Genomic DNA, 19561 nt, shown 5'->3' with positions numbered 1-19561 from the left:
GAGATCACGACAATAACAAACTTAGAAGAGAGAACAAACAAAATACAACACATTTTTATTAACCCCCGAATAGCTATTTTATGTTTTTCTGACAGAACAAAACAACAACAAAAACAAACACATTTTAAATTATTATAACTCATCATTTTCTTACCGTTCGACACACTCCTTTACCACAGCAAAGTTCCCATCACCTATAACCTTGCCAATTTTGTACTTGTCCAAAATAGTGGAAGCAGTAATGTTCCTGTTTCCATTAACTAAAGGGAACAAACCAATACATTAAACATATCAGACTGAAAGAACATCCTTTTTTACCATATGACCAAAAATGTTTTCAAGATGAAAAGTCATGGGTGTAGGGATGTTTTGTAAAAAAAAAACAAATGACAGATTAGCCCCAACTTCCTCATCCAGCAAATCAAACTTGGTCAGAGCACTAGGCAGACAAATAGCTGAAGGTCATTCTGACTCAGGGATGTTTGCACAGTGTGTGAAAGTGGTGGAGTGCCTGAGCAAATGTGGCACAGAGTGGCATGTGTCAGCACTTTCACCGCCAAACCTTGTCTGGCCCCTGAAATGCCCTTTGGGGTCTTCTGGGCTTGAAACATACTAAGATCCAAGGTGAGTGAGGGCACGACAGTGATTCATAGCGGGTGGACGTTCACCTTCAGGGCTCACACTGTTGTTGTGTTGTTGGGGAGTCTCAGAGGAGCCGTTCACGTTGGTTGCAGAGGAGTGATGTGCTGGAATCTGCAAACAGAGACTAAATAAATCACAAAGAGCTAAAACAGAGCTAAAACTCCTTAAAAGCACCATAGATATTTTACTTGCATACAATAGTGATAGGGCTGGGCAATATAACAAAAAAAGTATGAATGATTTTTGTTTTCCAAACATCAAATGTAGCTGAGCATATAAAAAAATATATATTTTTAAGTACCGTATTTTTCGGACTATAAGTCGCACCTGAGTATGTCACATCAGTCCAAAAATATGTCATGAGGAAAAAAACATATAAGTCGCACTGGACTTAAGTCGCATTTATTTAGAACCAAGAACCAAGAGAAAACATTACCGTCTATAGCTGCGAGAGGGCGCTCTGTGCTGCTCAGTGTAGACTACAGGAGAACTGAGCAGCTTAGGTAATATTTTCTCTTGGTTCATTTCTCTTAGTTCATTTCTCTTGGTTCGTGTCAAATTAATTTTGATAAATAAGTCGCACCTGACTATAAGTCACAGGACCAGCCAAACTATGAAAAAAAGTGCGACTTATAGTCCGGAAAATACGGTAAGTTAAAGTTTTCAAGGCGTGGCCTTAACCATCAAAGAATTGATCAATAGGTCAAGGAATGTTTTCAGCAACGTTTTTCACAATGAAACGGTGCAGAATGAAAAAAGGCAACAATATTACAATGGCTTCTGAAAATTTAGCTTTGTCATCACAGGAATAAATAACATTTTAAAATATATTATTTTAAATTGCAATAATCTTTTACAATATGTCTATATATTTCAGTCTTGGTGAGCATAAGAGACTTCCTTGAGAAACTTTAAAACAAAAAAACGTCTGAATGATAAAGTTTCACTGAACATAGGGCTCGAGTAATTATTTCCTAAGCGATAATGCAGAGTATTATTAGAATCAGAGTTTAATGAAATTATTTTGATTAATTTCTGATTCATAAAAGATCATAAAAGTTCATTTGCCTGAAACAGGTGAAGTTGTATGAATGTGCTTTGAATATGAATAGTCATTATTGGTAAAAATGCACATTTACCACCTTCCTGATTCACAAATCCATATTCCTGACAAGTGAACACTGTCAAACAGTAATTAGGGGTGTCCCCGACTAAGGATTTTCATAGTCAAATCGGAATTTTCGAATCTTGCAGATAGTCAAATAGTCGAATCATATGTTTGGGGGCAGGGCAAAATACATTAATAAAAGTCAAGTCAGACATTCGACTAACATAATTAATGATGTTAACACACAGGGAAAATGTGTAATGAACACCTTGCAGATATAAACGGGGTAAATAATGTTTTATGTTTTGATGAACAGATAGCTAACACTTAACATCGGGGTAACCATAACAATTAACTATTTTATTTTATTATTTTTTTACAATAGTACTCTCATTATAACGTTAGCCTAAAGCGTTAGCAGTTAATGTTCTGCATTTCTGTTTTGAGCTGTGCGCGCTGAAGATGACCAGTAGAGCGATGATGTTTTGAAATCACTTGTAGCCTACATGTAAAAAAAAAAAAAAATACAGTCTCTGCCTGTGTCAGTCTTAGTAAAGTTTTAAATCCTTGCCATCAACATGCTCCTTCGGTCACAGATTATGGAAAATGAAACATAAATCTAAAGGGGTGGTTGGATTTATTAACGCACTTTAAAATATTAATTTGAAGCTTCTTTCTTTTCAGATTCTTACAGCTTTATCATAACAGGCTGTACAGTATATTAACTTATTTGGAGTAAACCAGTAGTTCAATGTGAAATCAGACATTTGAGCTCCCCCATATAGTAAAAATAACATAATCAATAACAAACCGCAAATATTCGACTGTTAGATTGGTTGGCGAATCAGGCTCGTGCAATCAAAACATTGATTCGTCGACTATTCGGGGCCACCCCTAATGGTAATAAAAGATAACTATACATTATTACCTTACTTTATTCATTTTATTAAAATTAACTAAATGTATCAGTTCATAAATATTAAAACATGTCTTAGCAGTCAACAAGGTACAGTATATGTTAAACGAATCTCAATAGAAGCCAATTCCCAAATAAAAGTTAATTAAATGCATTTTGTTATTATCACCAAATCAGCATGACAATCAAAAATCAGGAATTCATGCAGATGTAGGCCTTTGGCAGCTAAAGGCAAAATAATGCACAAATCATTAATGTTCACTATATTGCCCAGTCCTAGTAAAAAGAAAAGCACTTGTGAACTGAGCATACTGTAGCAGCTATGAGATAATACTAAACCTTCAAATAAAGCATTTTTTTATCAATAACACACTGCCATCTGACACTGAGCATCATCCTTAGTGAAATAAATGGTTGATGAGGAGACAAAGAGAACTGTCTGGAAGAAAAACTCTGTGTGACTGTGGCTGAAAAAAAAAATGGAGCTAGTCTTAAAATATTTTAAATGGTCTGACAATCCGTATGGTTAAAAAGCCTGCAGGTTATCTTTATTAAGCAGCCAAATAAGACTCAAACCGAAGTGACAGTGACATGTGAGAGAACACTAAGTAAGTCAATGGAGACGAATACTGGCAGCACCCTGGTTAAAGCTGGTGTGATAGAGGCCACAGGATTCCTCTAGGTACACAAGTAACAGTTGGGTATTACAAGCTGTATTGAAGGATTCAAATACTCCAGTGGATTAGAAGTTGAAATATACAGCTGTTAAGGTAACTGATACAATCATTTGTGTAAGATCCCAACTAAAAACGTGAATACCCAGAAGGAAACGGCAGCTCATTTGAATAGTGCTACAGAAGGCAGAGTTTCATAATACCTGTACAGAGAGACGGAGGGGGACTCCCATCCGCTTGTTGCAACTAAACTAAAGGCAAGTGGGAAGATATTTATGTAACCACAACATTGGTGCGTTTGCTCTTAAATTAGCTTGACATTTCAGGAACAATGTGCAAAGAACCAGCCTCACAGGCAACTCACCATCAAACCACTTATTCAGCCATATTTCAAAAGCACGATAATGGTAGAATACTATGAATAATTTGGTAAAGGCTGTTTCATAGGGTCATAAAGTTTTTGCAGACATTGGTCTTATACAGCTTTTTAGACTTAATATAATGTAATATAATTTTTACTCAACGTTTAACTTTGTTTCAGATTTTTTTTTCTGACATCATAGTAGATTTCTAGGAACAAGTAAAAAATAAATAGACAAAGCAATTTATGACATATGAGAGATTAAATTAATATGCATGACACTGGCCAAATAAATCTAAGCGTAATATATGACATGTCAAGCTCTCTTCTGAAAAGCTAAGTCATCCTTGTGAGATTCCCAAGGAAGTGGATCTCTCTCTCTCTCTCTCTCTCTCTCTCTCTCTTTCTCTCTCTCTCTCTCTCTCTCTCTCTCTCTCTCTCTCTTTCTCTCTCTCTCTCAAAAAAAAACAACAAAAACAAAAAAAACAACAACTGAGATCTCATTTGGGATTTTTCTATAAATTGACTTAGTATGTGTCAAATATGGAAGCATATGGGTAGCATTATTCAATTTGGGATGTAATATGCAAAATGACAATGCAATATGTAAAATGGCAATGCATTTCTGTATTTACATTTACATTTTCCAATACATCTGTGCAACGTTTGGTGCAAAATGAAAATGAAAATTAAATTACATAATTTTCATTTGCCATTTACTACACCAGTTTTAATATGTAAAATGAATATTAATTTTAACGCTTTATAAGTTGCAAAATTAAAATGAAAATCTATTACAGAAATGATTAGATATGTCTAACATGTTAAAGCAAAAACTGTGGCAAAATGATCATTTAAATGCTATTTTTCCTAATTGCATTAACACTCACAGTCAAGACACTTACGATTGCATTTTCATTCGGTGTCCCGCAATGAATGTAGCAAAACTCAATGTGCACATTGAAAATGCATTCCAAGCCAATCACGTGTCCCCGCCCTCGCGCCACGTCAATCATTGTGTGAACAAGGCGGGGCTTACAGAAGGTCAGAGACTCAAGTCTCAAGAAGAGGATTCAATCAAGTGAGACAACATGGACAAGACAGTTGGTCCGTGTATGTTTTGATCATTTCGGTTTATGGCTTCAATATTTCATTCGGACTTGTGGGCGGAGCTGAAACGCTGCTTTCATCTGATTGGTCGAATCGGATCGGTTTTCATCTGACAGCCTTCAGCTCGGTCTTGTCATTCTTTCAGGCAGAATAAGAGTCAGTGCGAGTGAAGCACTGAAATGTCTGAAACTACGCTCACTGTTAATTAGCATAATATTTGAATCAGATGTAGCTGGGCAAAAAGTATTGTATGAATATTGTCCCACTGATAAATACAGTGCAAATAGTTCTGTCCCTTTGGATAACAGTGAAGTGGAAATTAAAATCGATAATAGACTGAACAGTTCCATGTCTGTAACATTTACCACTCTCATCTTTTAAGTCATAAGGCACTAGGTATGTGTGTGTGTGACATTAATAAATAATTGTAAAAATGAATATAGTTACATTTCTAAATAAAAAGGGGAAGTTGTGGCCTAATGGTTAGAGGGTTGGACTCCCAATCGAAGGGTTGTGGGTTCTAGTCTCGGGCCGGACGGAATTGTGGGTGGGGGGAGTGTATGTACAGTTCTCTCTCCACCTTCAATACCACGACTTAGGTGCCCTTGAGCAAGGCATCGAACCCCCAACTGCTCCCCGGGCGCCGCAGCATAAATGGCTGCCCACTGCTCCGGGTGTGTGTTCACAGTGTGTGTGTGTGTTCACTGCTTGTGTGTGCATTTCGGCTGGGTTAAATGCAGAGCACAAATTCTGAGTATGGGTCACCATACTTGGCTGAATGTCACTTCACTCACTTCACTCACTCACTCACTAAAAATAGTAAAATTAGCTCTATGCTGCTCAGTGTTCCTGTAGCCTACCCCAGAGCGCCCTCTCGCGGCTGTAGACGGTAATGTTTTCTCTTGGTCTTGAATAAATGTGACATATAGTCCAGTGCGACTTATATATGTTTTTTTCCTCGTCATGACGTATTTTTGGACTGATGCAACTTATACCGAAAAATACAGTTAACATTATTATTATTATTTATTATGAGAGAAATTGACACAGACTAGAACTTTAATGTTTCACCCAATTCAGCTCATATCTTTAGACTCGTCCGACTCGTGTTGCTTGTATAACTGGCCAGACTTACCTTCCCAAAAAATCCTATTTAATTTTATTTCATAAATGTAACTATATTTATTTCCACTTTACTGTTATCCAAAGGGACAGAACTATTTGCACTGTTTTTATCAGTGGGACAATATTCATACAATACTACAACCTAGAAATAATTTGCAGGTCTCAGCAGCATGAATTATGTGCCCAGCTACATCTGATTCAAATATTATGCTAATTAACAGTGAGTGTAGTTTCAGACATTTCAGCTGAAGGCTGTCAGATGAAAACCGATCCGATTCGACCAATCAGATGAAAGCAGCGTTTCAGCTCCGCCCACAAGTCCGAATGAAATATTGAAGCCATAAACCGAAATGATCAAAACATACACGGACCAACTGTCTTGTCCATGTTGTCTTACTTGATTGAATCCTCTTCTTGAGACTTGAGTCTCTGACCTTCTGTAAGCCCCGCCTTGTTCACACAATGATTGACGTGGCGCGAGGGCGGGGACACGTGATTGGCTTGGAATGCATTTTCAATGTGCACATTGAGTTTTGCTACATTCATTGCGGGACACCGAATGAAAATGCAATCGTAAGTGTCTTGACTGTGAGTGTTAATGCAATTAAGAAAAATAGCATTTAAATGATCATTTTGCCACAGTTTTTGCTTTAACATGTTAGACATATCTAATCATTTCTGTAATACATTTTCATTTTAATTTTGCAACTTATAAAGCGTTAAAATTAATATTCATTTTACATATTAAAACTGGTGTAGTAAATGGCAAATGAAAATTATGTAATTTAATTTTCATTTTGCACCAAACGTTGCACAGATGTATTGGAAAATGTAAATGTAAATACAGAAATGCATTGCCATTTTACATATTGCATTGTCATTTTGCATATTACATCCCAAATTGAATAATGCTACCCATATGCTTCCATAGTCAAACAACTCTCTATTCACTATTAAATCTAACAATAAATCATCTAAAAATGAATGAAAGTGTCTTGTTGTCATGCAATGTATCCTTGTGCTTTCAGGAAGCTTTAAAGATAGCACCGGTACAAAGAAGAAGCTTATTGTCTGATAGACAGGTCAGTTAAGCAGATTAACAGCAGGAGTTCTCGAGGCTATGATCATACTTGACTTTGACCTTTGCTTTAATTACAGATCTGTAGTCAGATCTCATGCCTAGACTCTAAGAATAGCAGTGATCAGGCCTATCAGAGCAGATTTTCTGTTACAAGTGCTTTTGAAGACTTCTATGTCCTTACTAGATACTGATACTAAATGACCCCTATATAGACAACTACTGAACATTCTCAAATATTCAATATTGCAATTTTTATTTCAGAAATTGCCCAAACTGAAACATCCTACTATTATCATATTAGTATATTAGCTACCAGAGATATCACTGACACGTCATTCATGTTACCATTTAACAAACAACAAAGAAATAACAAGGTAAACGCTTATATACAGTATCATCAAAATTATATGAAAACTTTAGACAGCAGAAAAAAATACATAATTTCTCATTCAAAATAATTTTTTCCTGAAGTATAGGAAAAAGTTACGTTCTAAAGTGTCATCATTCTAACCTGAAGAAATGCAGGGGCGTTACAACGGCTGCTTTAACTTGTTGTGAGGCAATCATTTTAATTAATCACGTGTGAGAGTGTTATGATTCTGTCATCCTGAAACCCGATCTTATTTTTGACTTGATGAAGAAATAATCTATTCTGAAAAATGATTAGCAGCACAGTGGAAACATGTTGCAATGTCAACGGGTTTACCTTGAAGTTACGCATGCTGCGGGGGCTGGTCGGGGAGGAACTGGAGGCTTTAGCAGATTTGGGGGTAGTGATTTGGCTGTTCGGCTCTCCATTTACTGAGGATTGTGACAGGAAGAGGAAGGGAAACAGAGAACAGAGAAAAACACATCGTCACACAGTGTTACTTCTTACACTGCTTATTCAATGATACACATGCATTGTCTTGGATATCATCAGTAATAGTGCTGAATACATTTCAGTCTGTTTGAAGAGGATGTGACATGTGATTTCACTTAAACATCAAATATAATTTACAATGTCAAATTGTAACGCATTACTTTTAAATTTACAACAAAATATCTGAGTTACGTTTTCTAATAAGTAAGGCAAGTTACTTTGTTTTCCAAACTATTCCTGTGTCCGAGATATATTGGGAGTGAGGTGCAGAGGCAGAGGTACTTCCTTCAGCCTGAGGCTTATGCTTTCACTTTTGCTGTGAAAGAGCCTTTACAGTTGCCAAAAATATATATTTTGGGGTTTCTGTTATTAAAAGCAAATAAGCAAGCCTTCCCAAGAAGACAAAAAGTAATGCAAAAGTAAAATAATGCATTATTTTCCATAAAAAAGTAAATAAGTAATGTAATTAGTTACCTTTTTATTGAGTATATTACTTTACATTACTTTCAAAAGTAACGTTCCCTAACATTGGACATAAGTGAATTTAAAGGTGGTTTGAGAGCAATGGTGGAGGGAAATCACAACTTAAATTCAGATTTTCCTCACACACATAAGATGAAGACTCCAGTTATGTACATTATGTTAATGTACTTATTCTCAACCAAGGGTGCCAGAGTCAAAACAAGTTTAAATTAAGGTTTCCAAGCTTCAGAAAGCTATGTGTTATCAAGCATCAAACACTGTTTATAATAGATCATGTCATCCAGATACATACAGGAGTAGAAGAATTAAAAAACAAAAAATAAAAGAAGCACATTATCGGAGCGCATCCAAAGTGCGTCAGAATCCACAGGGAGCAGGGATTTGTAGAGAAGCTGTTCTTGGCATTTCCTGCTGAGTTTGTCGATAGAGGCATGAGCAGATTTCTCTCCGGGCTTGCAAGAGAGCTTTAACAGTTCACGGGCACAGGAATTTAGGGTGTGTGTATTGCATTAGCCAGTCTAAGCAGAAAGCAGATGAGGATGCCTGCATTTAGTGTACACATCCAATTGTTATGTCGGATAGATTAGAGTATGTGCATGCCAGGGTTCGGGGCAGTGGCCAGTGAGGGAGTTTTAAATAGCACTCTAGTCTAGCTGATGGTTTTAGACAGGCCATGATGGAGAGCTATTAGCATGATTGAATGGCGCACTGTAGGGTTAGAGGTCACGTGCAGCTCATTCCAAAGATGAATGTCCTTTAGATAAATTCTACATCATTTGGGGAAGATCCTCTCAAGACGCTCAAGAATTTCGTAGTGCTGTCAGATTCTCTAGTTGTCAGCTCCTAAGCTAGTCTTGGTCGTGGTAAAGGCATCAGGAACTAGCATATAAGTATCCATTGTTCGCTATGTAATGGAAATGGTTGTGATTATAAAGAAAATGAACACTATTCTGTATTTAGTTTTGCAGGGGCGCTGTTAAGCTAGGGTCATACTGGCAAAATTCCATGGACAAAAAAAGCCAATTGACTTATCAATAGACTAGCGATGTATTTAACACAGCTTACACAGAAGTAACTTTCAAAGCAAGCAAATTACTGTTGGTCAACTCTGTAAAATCATGTAAAATTTCAGATCACCGGAACTCTTACTGAAATGGCCAGATTTTGCCGAACCATGCTAAACGTGACTACACCTTTACTCAGTTCACATGTGAAGAGGTTAGCCAGTCATAACAGAAGTCATTTACCTTTAGAAGTCTAAATATTTTGGTAAAACGTTTTGTTTAATTCTGAGGGTTAAAGAGTTCCTGTGACTCAGTGGTAGAGCATTGCGTTAGCAGCGCAAAAGGTCATGGGTTCAACTCCCAGGGAACACACACATTGGTAAAATAAAAAAAGTTATAGCCTGAATGCATTGTAAGTCGCTTAGAAAAAAGTCTGCTAAATGCATAAAAATGTGAAGAGAAAGTAGAAATGGACATGTAAAACTAAATTATGACCTTTTTTGTTTAAAAAAACCTTGACAAATACTTACTTGGTGATTTGACTGGAGACTGACTATTTGCAGATAAGTGTCCTGCTGTTCTTCTCACTGTTTAACAAAGAACCGAACATTTCAGAAAGGAGTGGGAGAAGGGAGATGACAGGAAGAGACGTGAATCGCAGTTGTTAAGGATTGTTACATTTTTTTAAACATAAGTTTATGTGGTAACAGGACTGTGTGGTTTGTGTCCATGTTGCATGTAACTAGTGGTGGTGCAGTGTTTGCTCACCAGATCCAGGGGATTTGCTGCGGCGGGTGGGTCCTGGACTTTTATTACCGGAGTATCTCAAAGGGGGAGCAGAACGAGAAGAATAGGACGACTTGAGGACCTCGCATTCTGGACACAGAGACAATATAAAAAATTAGCAAGGCATGCACGGGTCTCATAATGTTTCATTATGAAGTAAAATTAGGAGCAGTTATTATTATATATATATATATATATATATATATATATATATATATATATATATATATATATATATATATACAGAGGTGTCAAGTAACGAAGTACAAATACTTCGTTACTGTACTTAAGTAGAAATTTGGGGTATCTATACTTTACTTGAGTGATTATTTTTCAGCCGACTTTTTACTTCTACTCCTTACATTTTCAGGCAAGTATCTGTACTTTCTATTCCTTACATTTTAAAAATAGCTTCGTTACTGCTATTTCATTTCGGCTTGTTTTCATTCCGGCTTGTCATCATTCAAAAAAAACCTATCCAGATAAATCGCGCCATCCGGATGGAGTGAATTTGATTGTGGTTGGATGAGAAGTATAAACATATACCATTCCGACACCCTATTGGTCTGTACGCGATCCATCGCACCTGCATGTGACACAAATCACATCACAGTCCAGCCAGGACATAGACAGTTTTGGGTTCGTTTATCAAAAAATATATTTCTTAAAAGTAGAGTTGGGTATGGAACCTGTATCCGATCGCCTCAGAGTCAGTCCGCTTAAATTTCACATGAAACCAGCGTCAGACCGTCTCCTCCCGTCTTTCAGCGCGCTCTTCAATCCGCAGAGGCGCAGACTGCGAACGGAGCAGCGCATGCGCACTTAAACAAACAGAGGACACAAGGTATGTGTTTATCGATAGATTGTTAGAATATCCATATCTGTGCAGTTCTTTGTCATAAATACAGTTTACAAAAGGTCACGAGGTAGCAGTCGGTTTCTCATCAACTGTAAAGTTTTCGCTCATCACACTACAGCCGTTTCCTCCAGCAAAAAATCTAGCCCTTAACACATATGAACGAACACATACTTTAATTACACTTACTTAAATATACTTAATTTAATCATACGTACTTTATACATACACTACTGTGCAAAAGTCTTAGACACGTTAGTATTTTCACTTAAAAGAATGGTGTTCGGACAGTTATTTATATATTTTGCTGTAGTGTGTCAGTAGAAAATATCAGTTTACATTTCCAAACATTCATTTTGCCGTTGTCAGACTGCTTGTGCATTCAAAATCGCACTAGATTATTATTAAAATTAATGGCAAACTACTGTCCTACTGACACATTGCAGCAAAAGATATAAATAACTGGCTTAAAACCCTTTTTGGGGAGAAAATACTAATTTTTCCATAAGACTTTTGCACAGTACTGTATTTTAAAAACGACATTGTTGCTACTTTATAAAGAATGACCATACAGTAATTCACAGAACTGATTAAAGACATTGACAGACAGCACTCATCTTAACTAAATATCAGAGTGAGTGACAGAGATACAGTACAAACATTATGTGTGCTTTTGTATTAAATAATGAACCAGATTGTGAAATACATTTATTAGCCTTAGATTAAGGGAAGCACAACTTGCACAACAAGCTATGGATTTATTTTAAATATTTGTAATGTTCTTTAAAGTTATCCATAGTTTTTTTGTGGTTCTTTTTTTAAAAGTATCGGTTCAGGCACCGTTTAGGAGCCGGTACCGTTTTAAAAGTATTGAAAAGGCACTGGACCCTACTTAAAACTTATTATTTCTCACTGGCTCATTTACCAAATGAGTGCTTTTTCTTCGTCCTCCACAAATTAAGCTACTGTAGGTAGTTCGGTAGCGAGACGTTTTAATAAATTAGCGTTTTCGATTGACGATGCAATTGACAATGTTGTGATAAGAAGGCTATACCAACTTTGAAACTCATTAACCCTCGAACACTGGACATAGCAGACGTATGTACCAAATACAAGAAGCTATCAATCAAGAAAGTATCAGGATTATGATTTCTTTTTCAGTTTTAGTTTTTGATTAATCACTTGGATTAATCATTCATTTTGACAGCACTATAATGTTTACTGTAAATAGACAATGATATAAGAGTAATTGTTACTAAGCCTGCACCAATGTTCTTGTCCATTGCCCTCGCAGATTCCTGCAGCTAAGCTTGGATGTACATTCCATTAAAAGTTATTGATGACAAGCCTCTGAAGTTTGACTTTTTGCACCATAACAATACTTATTGGCAACTAGTCATCATATCTCTAGTCCTTTAATGTATTTGCATTGTACTAAAGTGAGTTCATTTTAAATGGGCATATATGCAGCTGATGAAGACCTGAAGGTCGAAACGTTGCTTGATTAAATTCCTCTGGAGCACTAGGTTTCAGTGTTCAGACTTCACTTCTTTATCTGTCTATATCATTTAGTTGTCTTGCACCTGCGTCCTAATTGGATGTTTGGGATGTGCACACAATTTTTGTATTTTCATATATGCGGCTGAAACAGGAAGCCTAGTGTATCCCAAATTTTTCAACATGAACATTTTAATATAACATTATAGTCATTATGGCCTATGGCCTTTAGAAAAATGTTTTTTTGAGGAGGTGGGGTAGTGCACAATAGGCCCCTGTGGTGCGGCCTAAGCTTTTGTTCTTAATGGCATTTTTTTCCCCTTACATTACTTTTACTTTTATACTTTAAGTAGTTTTTTAAACCAGTACTTTTACACTTTGACTTGAGTAAAAAGCTTGAGTTGATACTTCAACTTCTACAAAAGTCTTTTTAAACCCTAGTATCTATACTTCTACTTGAGTAATGAATGCCAGTACTTTTGACACCACTGTATATATATATATATATATATAAGTTTTGTCTTTTCTGGTTGACTTATTGTTTACTACATTTCAAAAGTTTATAGATTAAAAAAGAAAAAAAAAACATTTATTTTTAAAGAATTCTCTCTTTTATTCTCACCAAAGCTACAGTTAAGCATGAGCCACCATCATTATTGGAAACAAACACAGACATGACTAATATACAGTAGATACAAGTTAGTAAGTGAATGGGATTATTTCCAAATTCACATGTGCCAAGACTGTGTAGCTTTCTGCAAAGGCGTAATCAAATTGTCTTCTCAAGGCCTATAAGAGCAGGCCATCTTTCTAATGAAAGCAATGTGTGCAGAACTTTAGTAAGGAATGACTCATATTCTACAGCAGCTACTGGGCCCGATCTGTCCTATCTACGGCACTTGCTAATGACACCGACAGTGATAAATTAGCTGATGAGTACCAGATCGTCAAGTGATGAAGATAAAACAAGTCTGATGCCATTATTAAAATGCCATTACTGCCCAGCTAATCAGTTTCATGGAGCTTAATATAAGCATTTAACAGCAGAATCTGAAAGAGAGTGTGTAATGAGTTCTTTAGTTACAGAAGATTTAGATTTGTGGTGGGCTTGCATTTTAAGGACACTCCACTTCGGCTGAAAACAGAAAAGGTTGAGGAGTAAATACTCAGACATGGGGACTTGTGACTTGGTGACTTGGACTCGAGTCGCTATTTTTAGGACTTGAGACTTGACTCGGACTTGGAAGTTAAAGACTCGGGACTTGACTTGACTTGAGACACGATGACTTGAATGACTTGAGTGTTAATCACATCATGTTTTCAGTTTGAATATAAAATATATAAATTATTTTTTTAAATAAAGTTGATTACTCAGCTGGAGCGCAGGCTGAGAATAGCGTCGTGACTCCATGGATCAGGACACAATCATCAGTCATGCCCTCTCTACCTTACACACACCACGCCCACTTAAATCAGATATCACATCACATCAACATGTAAGCCTGAGAGGTACCGAGGGTCATCGCTTTTGTCTTCAATAGTTCGCGCCTAAAAACGCGTGGAAAACGCTAGTCGCGCTGCTTTCTCCTTCTTTCCAAAGCACTCGGGCAGAAGTGCTCCTGGGGCGTCTGTCGTTGCTAAGCAACCATGACACGCTCGCTCTCATTGAAGACGCGGAAATTTCAGCAAAGGATAAATGGATTTGCAGCACTAAAAATCGCTCGCAGTAGCTCTGCTACTAAATTCATTTCAAAACGGCAATCCATATACAGCTATGATCAGCTGTTCCTTCATCTTAGCTGAGCTTTCAACGTTGATACGGGAAATGTTGAAGCTGATTGGTTAGTTATTGTCACATGACCTGCGGTGCGCTTGCGGCATTCTGAAAAGTTTCGATGTTTTTAACTCGATGCGGTGCGCGTCGTGAGCGCGTTGCTTCCATTATGAGCGCGCATACCGCGCACCTACATTGGAAATAACGAACTTGCGCGCGCAAAAGACGTGATGTGAACGGCCCCTAATGATCCGCTAGCAGGCCGTCAAAAAAACGCATTGAACCAGGGGCGGCGCTAGGGCTGGGCTAAGGGGCTATAAGCCCCGAATATTTTGTTACCTTGTCTTTCTCATAGAGCAAAACAATTAATCAGAAAAATAAATGTAGCTGCCGCGATTACCCAATTATATATATATATACACACACAGTACAGAATATAAATATCACGTATTTTAAGTTGTTTCATACTTTTTTGTTATGTACAGTACAGACCAAAAGTTTGGACACACCTTCTCATTCAAAGAGTTTTCTTTATTTTCATGACTATGTAAATTGTAGAGTCACACTGAAGGCATCAAGGGCTATTTGAGCAAGAAGGAGAGTGATGGGGTGCTGCACCAGATGACCTGGCCTCCACAGTCACTGGACCTGAACCCAATCGAGATGGTTTAGGGGTGAGCTGGACCGCAGACAGAAGGCAAAAGGGCCAACAAGTGCTAAGCATCTCTCGGGGAACTCCTTCAAGACTGTTAGAAGACCATTTCAGGTGACTACCTCTTGAAGCTCATCAAGAGAATGCCAAGAGTGTGCAAAGCAGTAATCAAAGCAAAAAGTGGCTACTTTGAAGAACCAAGAATATTACATATTTTCGGTTGTTTCACACTTTTTTGTTATGTATATAATTCCATTTATAATTCCACATGTGTTAATTCATAGTTTTGATGCCTTCAGTGTGAATCTACAATTTTCATAGTCATGAAAATAAAGAAAACTCTTTGAATGAGAAGGTGTGTCCAAACTTTTGGTCTGTACTGTACATAACAAAAAAGTATGAAACAACTGAAAATACGTCATATTTATATTCTATACTCTGAGAGAGAGAGAGAGAGAGAGAGAGAGAGAGAGAGTGTGTGTGTGTGTGTGTGAGGGAGAGAGAGAGTGTGTGTGTGTGTGAGAGAGAGAGAGAGAGAGAGGGGAGAAATGTAACAAAGTTTAATGTTGTATGTAAACTGTGTTTGAGAGAGAGAGAGAGAGAGAGGTGTTCAGAGAGGAGTCTGTTGGATGTTTAGTTTTATGGACTCAATGTTGAAAATGTAAAACATTTCAAAACTGTTGGCAGAAGTGAAAAATAAATAATTTTAGGAAGTTACAATTTTGTTTGATTCCATGATGTATTTTACTGAACATGAGTATTTACAATGCAAATCCAAATTATTTTAATTTACTGACAGTTACCTATATCTTGTCTTTTAACTTTATTAAGATCAGATTCTGCAGGTAAAATAACAATATTAAGGTGACTTGACTTGGACTTGACTTGACATAGCTTGTGACTTGACTTGACTTGACTTGCCCAAGAAAAAAATACTTGGGACTTACTTGAGACTTGAAGGTTAAGACTTGAGACTTACTTGAGACTTGCACATGTGTGACTTGGTCCCATCTCTGTAAATACTGGCAGACACAAACTTACCGTGTCTTTATATTTTTGGAAAAGTCCTACTTAAAATAAGTGGGGCAGCAAAGAAGAACTAGGACAAAATGCCGAGCAGATGAACTAAATTCACACAGCTATGAATCAAGTTATGAAGTGTGTGTCTGTGTGTGTGTGTGTGAGAGTGTGTGTGTGAGTGTGTGTGTGTGTGTGTGTGTGTGTGTGTGTGTGTGTGTGGTAAATGCTACAAGATCTGGAGGCTTTTCAGCAAATCTGGATGAAAATTATTGTTAATAAAAGTTTTTATTTAGAACTTCACAGCCACAGAATGCCTTCCCTTCCCCACCTGCATTACCACGTTCACAAGTAGATAAATACAAACTACACCGAACAATGTGAGGAACCTGCATTAGAGGCCTTTAAGAGGCCATTTTTAATAATTTAATATTTTGTCTGAGGTGTTGCCTTTTTTTACATTCAAAAATCATCAAAAACCATTGCTTTTTAATCTGTCTCTCTGCTAATCTAGCGTCGACCCGTGTCTTATTTACAAAGGAAACCGCAGTGAAATGAGGCGAACAAATGCTCAATGTTTTACTCACGTGAACTGAAACTTCATTAAAAATAAAGTTCAACCACGCATTCCTAATATTTGAATCTGAAGGAAGGTTATGCAGCGACTGTGTTCTTCCACAACCAGGCACTGCACAATATTTTGTGATCTTTAACGGCATGTTAATTGCTTGGTTGTTTTCGATCCAGTATAGTGCCACTTACGTTACTTGTCCTGCGTGAATCAGTGGGAGGGGCTACAATATTAGACGTTGATATTCTTCTGTGGAGGCAGCGTTCAACCCATTACGGCATAGGTTTGCACATTCCAGGATCTGGAATGCTTTTATTTCAGTAACAAGGATGTTTTTTCAGTTCTGAAACTTACAGCATATTCTTCTGGTACGATGATCTCTTATATATCTAAATCTCAAGTTGATTTCTCAATTCATGACCCCTTTGAAAATTTGCAACAGGTCTATTAATGTCAACCTGCCTTAAGTAGATTAGATCAGTGATTATAAAAAGTAGTGTCCTAAAGTTGTCACAATCCTTACTTTCTCTCTGTATTTTATATACTGTATATTTTCTTTAAAAAATATGAATTGACAGCTTATTGTTATGCTGAAAACCGCTTTAATTTATCAGAGACATGTTCTTTTATTTGGGATTTAAAATATATATTATTAGAGTTTAGTATCAGAGACATTGGGTTGCAATGAAGTTAGTGTTTAGCTGAGCCTACCGGTTATAAAGGCTGTGGGAGCCTTACCACTGTGATCCAACACAAAATCGTCCTGCGCATAACGGTACTTCTCAGGGCCACATGCGATGAATACATCATCGTCCCCGAAAAAGTCTTGCAAACACATAATCTGGACAGAGAGAGGAAGGGGTGGGGGAAGAGGAAAAGAGAGAAACACTGTTTGAGAAATGAATGGAAGTACCTGTAACCATGTGACTGCAACAGCCAACAGACGGACTGATAAAGCATGTAGCAGCTCAGATACGGCACTGCAGAATATCCAGATCCAGTTTGAAATACCAATAGCTAGACTCAGACTGACGATAGTTTGCAAATTTATTTGCACAAATGGATTTAAACTAGGGCTGGTAAGTAATTAATTTTTTTTAATTTTGAGCTTCAAGCTCGACTTGAAGCGGATCATCACCATCAGACTGACATGACTGACCTGACCAACACCGACATGTGACATCAAGTACCGCAAGAGCTTTAGAGAGCATACAGCTATTTGAGTGTAAAAACATTTCAAAGCATTAATTGTTTGAAATGTATTATAAAATTGACAGTTTGAAAGTTGAGACTTTGGACATGTTCATACTAGACAGGTTTGATTGGATTAAAGCGAACTTTGGTGTGATTGCTATGCTACTGCAATTCATTTGAATAAGTGTGACCAGTACCATCCAAGCCTTGTTGCACACCAAACAAGCAGATAACTGCCTTTTAAGTTCACTTCCAAACAAACTCTGGTGCAGTTTGATTGAAATTTGAACAGAACACAAACCAAAGACAATCAAAGACAAATCGAAGACAAGATGCAGTACAAAATACCAAACTATACCTGTTTTTTTTTTTTTACCAAAGGAGCTACAGTTTGTTTCCCATTACAATTCGATTTACTGACAAAGTCAAAATGAGCCTTCTGATAAGCGCTAATTAAACATCATGTTTCAGTCTTCAATTTCGGCCCTCCAAACTATTTAGTCTGTAACAAAAAGTAAAAAAAACATTTGGCCAAATTATTTGGGATGGTGCGATTTTAGTGCATCGCTACTTTTAGATAAATGTATCAACTCAGCATTCAGGGTGAGTAATATACAGAGCATCTCTAGGAATACAAAAGGAATCATTTTGAGAGCACATGCAAACACACCCACATACACTCGCAACTGCAGCGGGCAAAGAATGATGTCCGGATTTCAGCCCACTCCTCCACTCATGAAGTGGGCAGCAAGAAACAGATGGTCCCAATGTGGAGCTCCATCAAACACACACACACACACACACACACATACGCACACACACACTTCTACATGGAATTGAGAGAAAGATCAGACAGATGGAGAGGAACACAGCCCCCTCTTCCCCTTCATGAGCCTGACACTATACAGAGAAAGACACAAAAGGCCAAGAGAGTATTGCTCCAAGATCTCTCTTGTACTTTATTAACAGGATGCTAATGATAATGAGTGATTCAACAGCCTCTCGTGGCAATGAGGACTTTAAATATCATAAAGCACACATAAAAAGACACTGTAACACAACTGAGCTCAAGCATTTCAGCCTCTTGGTGCTTCTGTTTAGATTTTTTAGCACTCTTATTAGTCATTTTAAAATCACAAATTAAGCACATTTTTAAAGTAACACCCTGAAATAGTTCTCTCTAAATCACATACAAATCTGTACTGTAAGGAATCCACATGGCCAGTCTGTGGGTTGGATCAGTGTTCCCATCAATCAGCAGATCAGAGGAGCATATGGGCCCAGTTGTTGGCCTGAGCACAGTAACAGACTAAAGCCACACTGGGAGACTATTACACATGCCTGAAACTATTCAGCTGATATCTTGGATCTGTAATATGAAGTACAGTCTGGAATGGAGCCAAATATGTTTTGGTAAATTGACTGATGGAAAACAGAAGATACATATTTTTTGTCAACTTAAGTTCAAGTGCACATATGCTGTCAGAAAAAAAGAGAGCAAAAATAGGACATTTAGGGGTACAACAGCTTGTCACTAAGCACCAGTTCTCAACCGGGGTCCTTGGCTCGCTTACAAGATGGCTTAAAATTATTTTAAATGACAAAACAAGCTTAAACAGCTAAAACCCAATGTGTAAGATTACATTAATTTTTTAATTTTAATTTAATTTGCATTAAATCTTTCTAACAGTCCTGGGATACATGGATAAATGAGGGATTTCTAGACCTGGAAAAGTCATGGAAATCCTAAAATCCTAAGTGGAAAAGTACATTTTATAAAGTATAGAATTTTTCTAGTTTTCTCAAGCTCTAAACTGGGTAGAAATATTTGTGAGTAAAAATAAATGA

General features: G+C 37.2%; 1 protein-coding gene across 3 annotated transcripts in view; it reads right to left on the bottom strand.

Moving 5' to 3' along the window:
• LOC128016388 (serine/threonine-protein kinase DCLK2-like) overlaps positions 1 to 19561 on the bottom strand; it is a 68624-nt gene that overhangs the window by 27791 nt on the left and 21272 nt on the right. For 2 of the 3 annotated variants that reach the window (XR_008184159.1, XM_052600863.1), the window contains exons 3-8: positions 17231 to 17360; positions 10135 to 10242; positions 9897 to 9953; positions 7724 to 7818; positions 669 to 753; positions 155 to 260 (exon numbers count right to left, since the gene is read on the bottom strand). Coding sequence is in view for 2 of the 3 variants with exons in the window: in XM_052600863.1 (XP_052456823.1) it covers positions 155 to 260; positions 669 to 753; positions 7724 to 7818; positions 9897 to 9953; positions 10135 to 10242; positions 17231 to 17360 (581 nt within the window). In the remaining variant the exon portion in view is untranslated. The remainder of the gene's footprint in view (positions 1 to 154; positions 261 to 668; positions 754 to 7723; positions 7819 to 9896; positions 9954 to 10134; positions 10243 to 17230; positions 17361 to 19561) is intronic. The other variant, XM_052600868.1, reaches the window with a different exon arrangement.

This window comes from Carassius gibelio, chromosome A1 (genome assembly GCF_023724105.1).
Source record: "Carassius gibelio isolate Cgi1373 ecotype wild population from Czech Republic chromosome A1, carGib1.2-hapl.c, whole genome shotgun sequence".
NCBI classification, from domain to species: domain Eukaryota; kingdom Metazoa; phylum Chordata; class Actinopteri; order Cypriniformes; family Cyprinidae; genus Carassius; species Carassius gibelio.
This window is presented reverse-complemented; position numbering and strand designations above follow the sequence as displayed.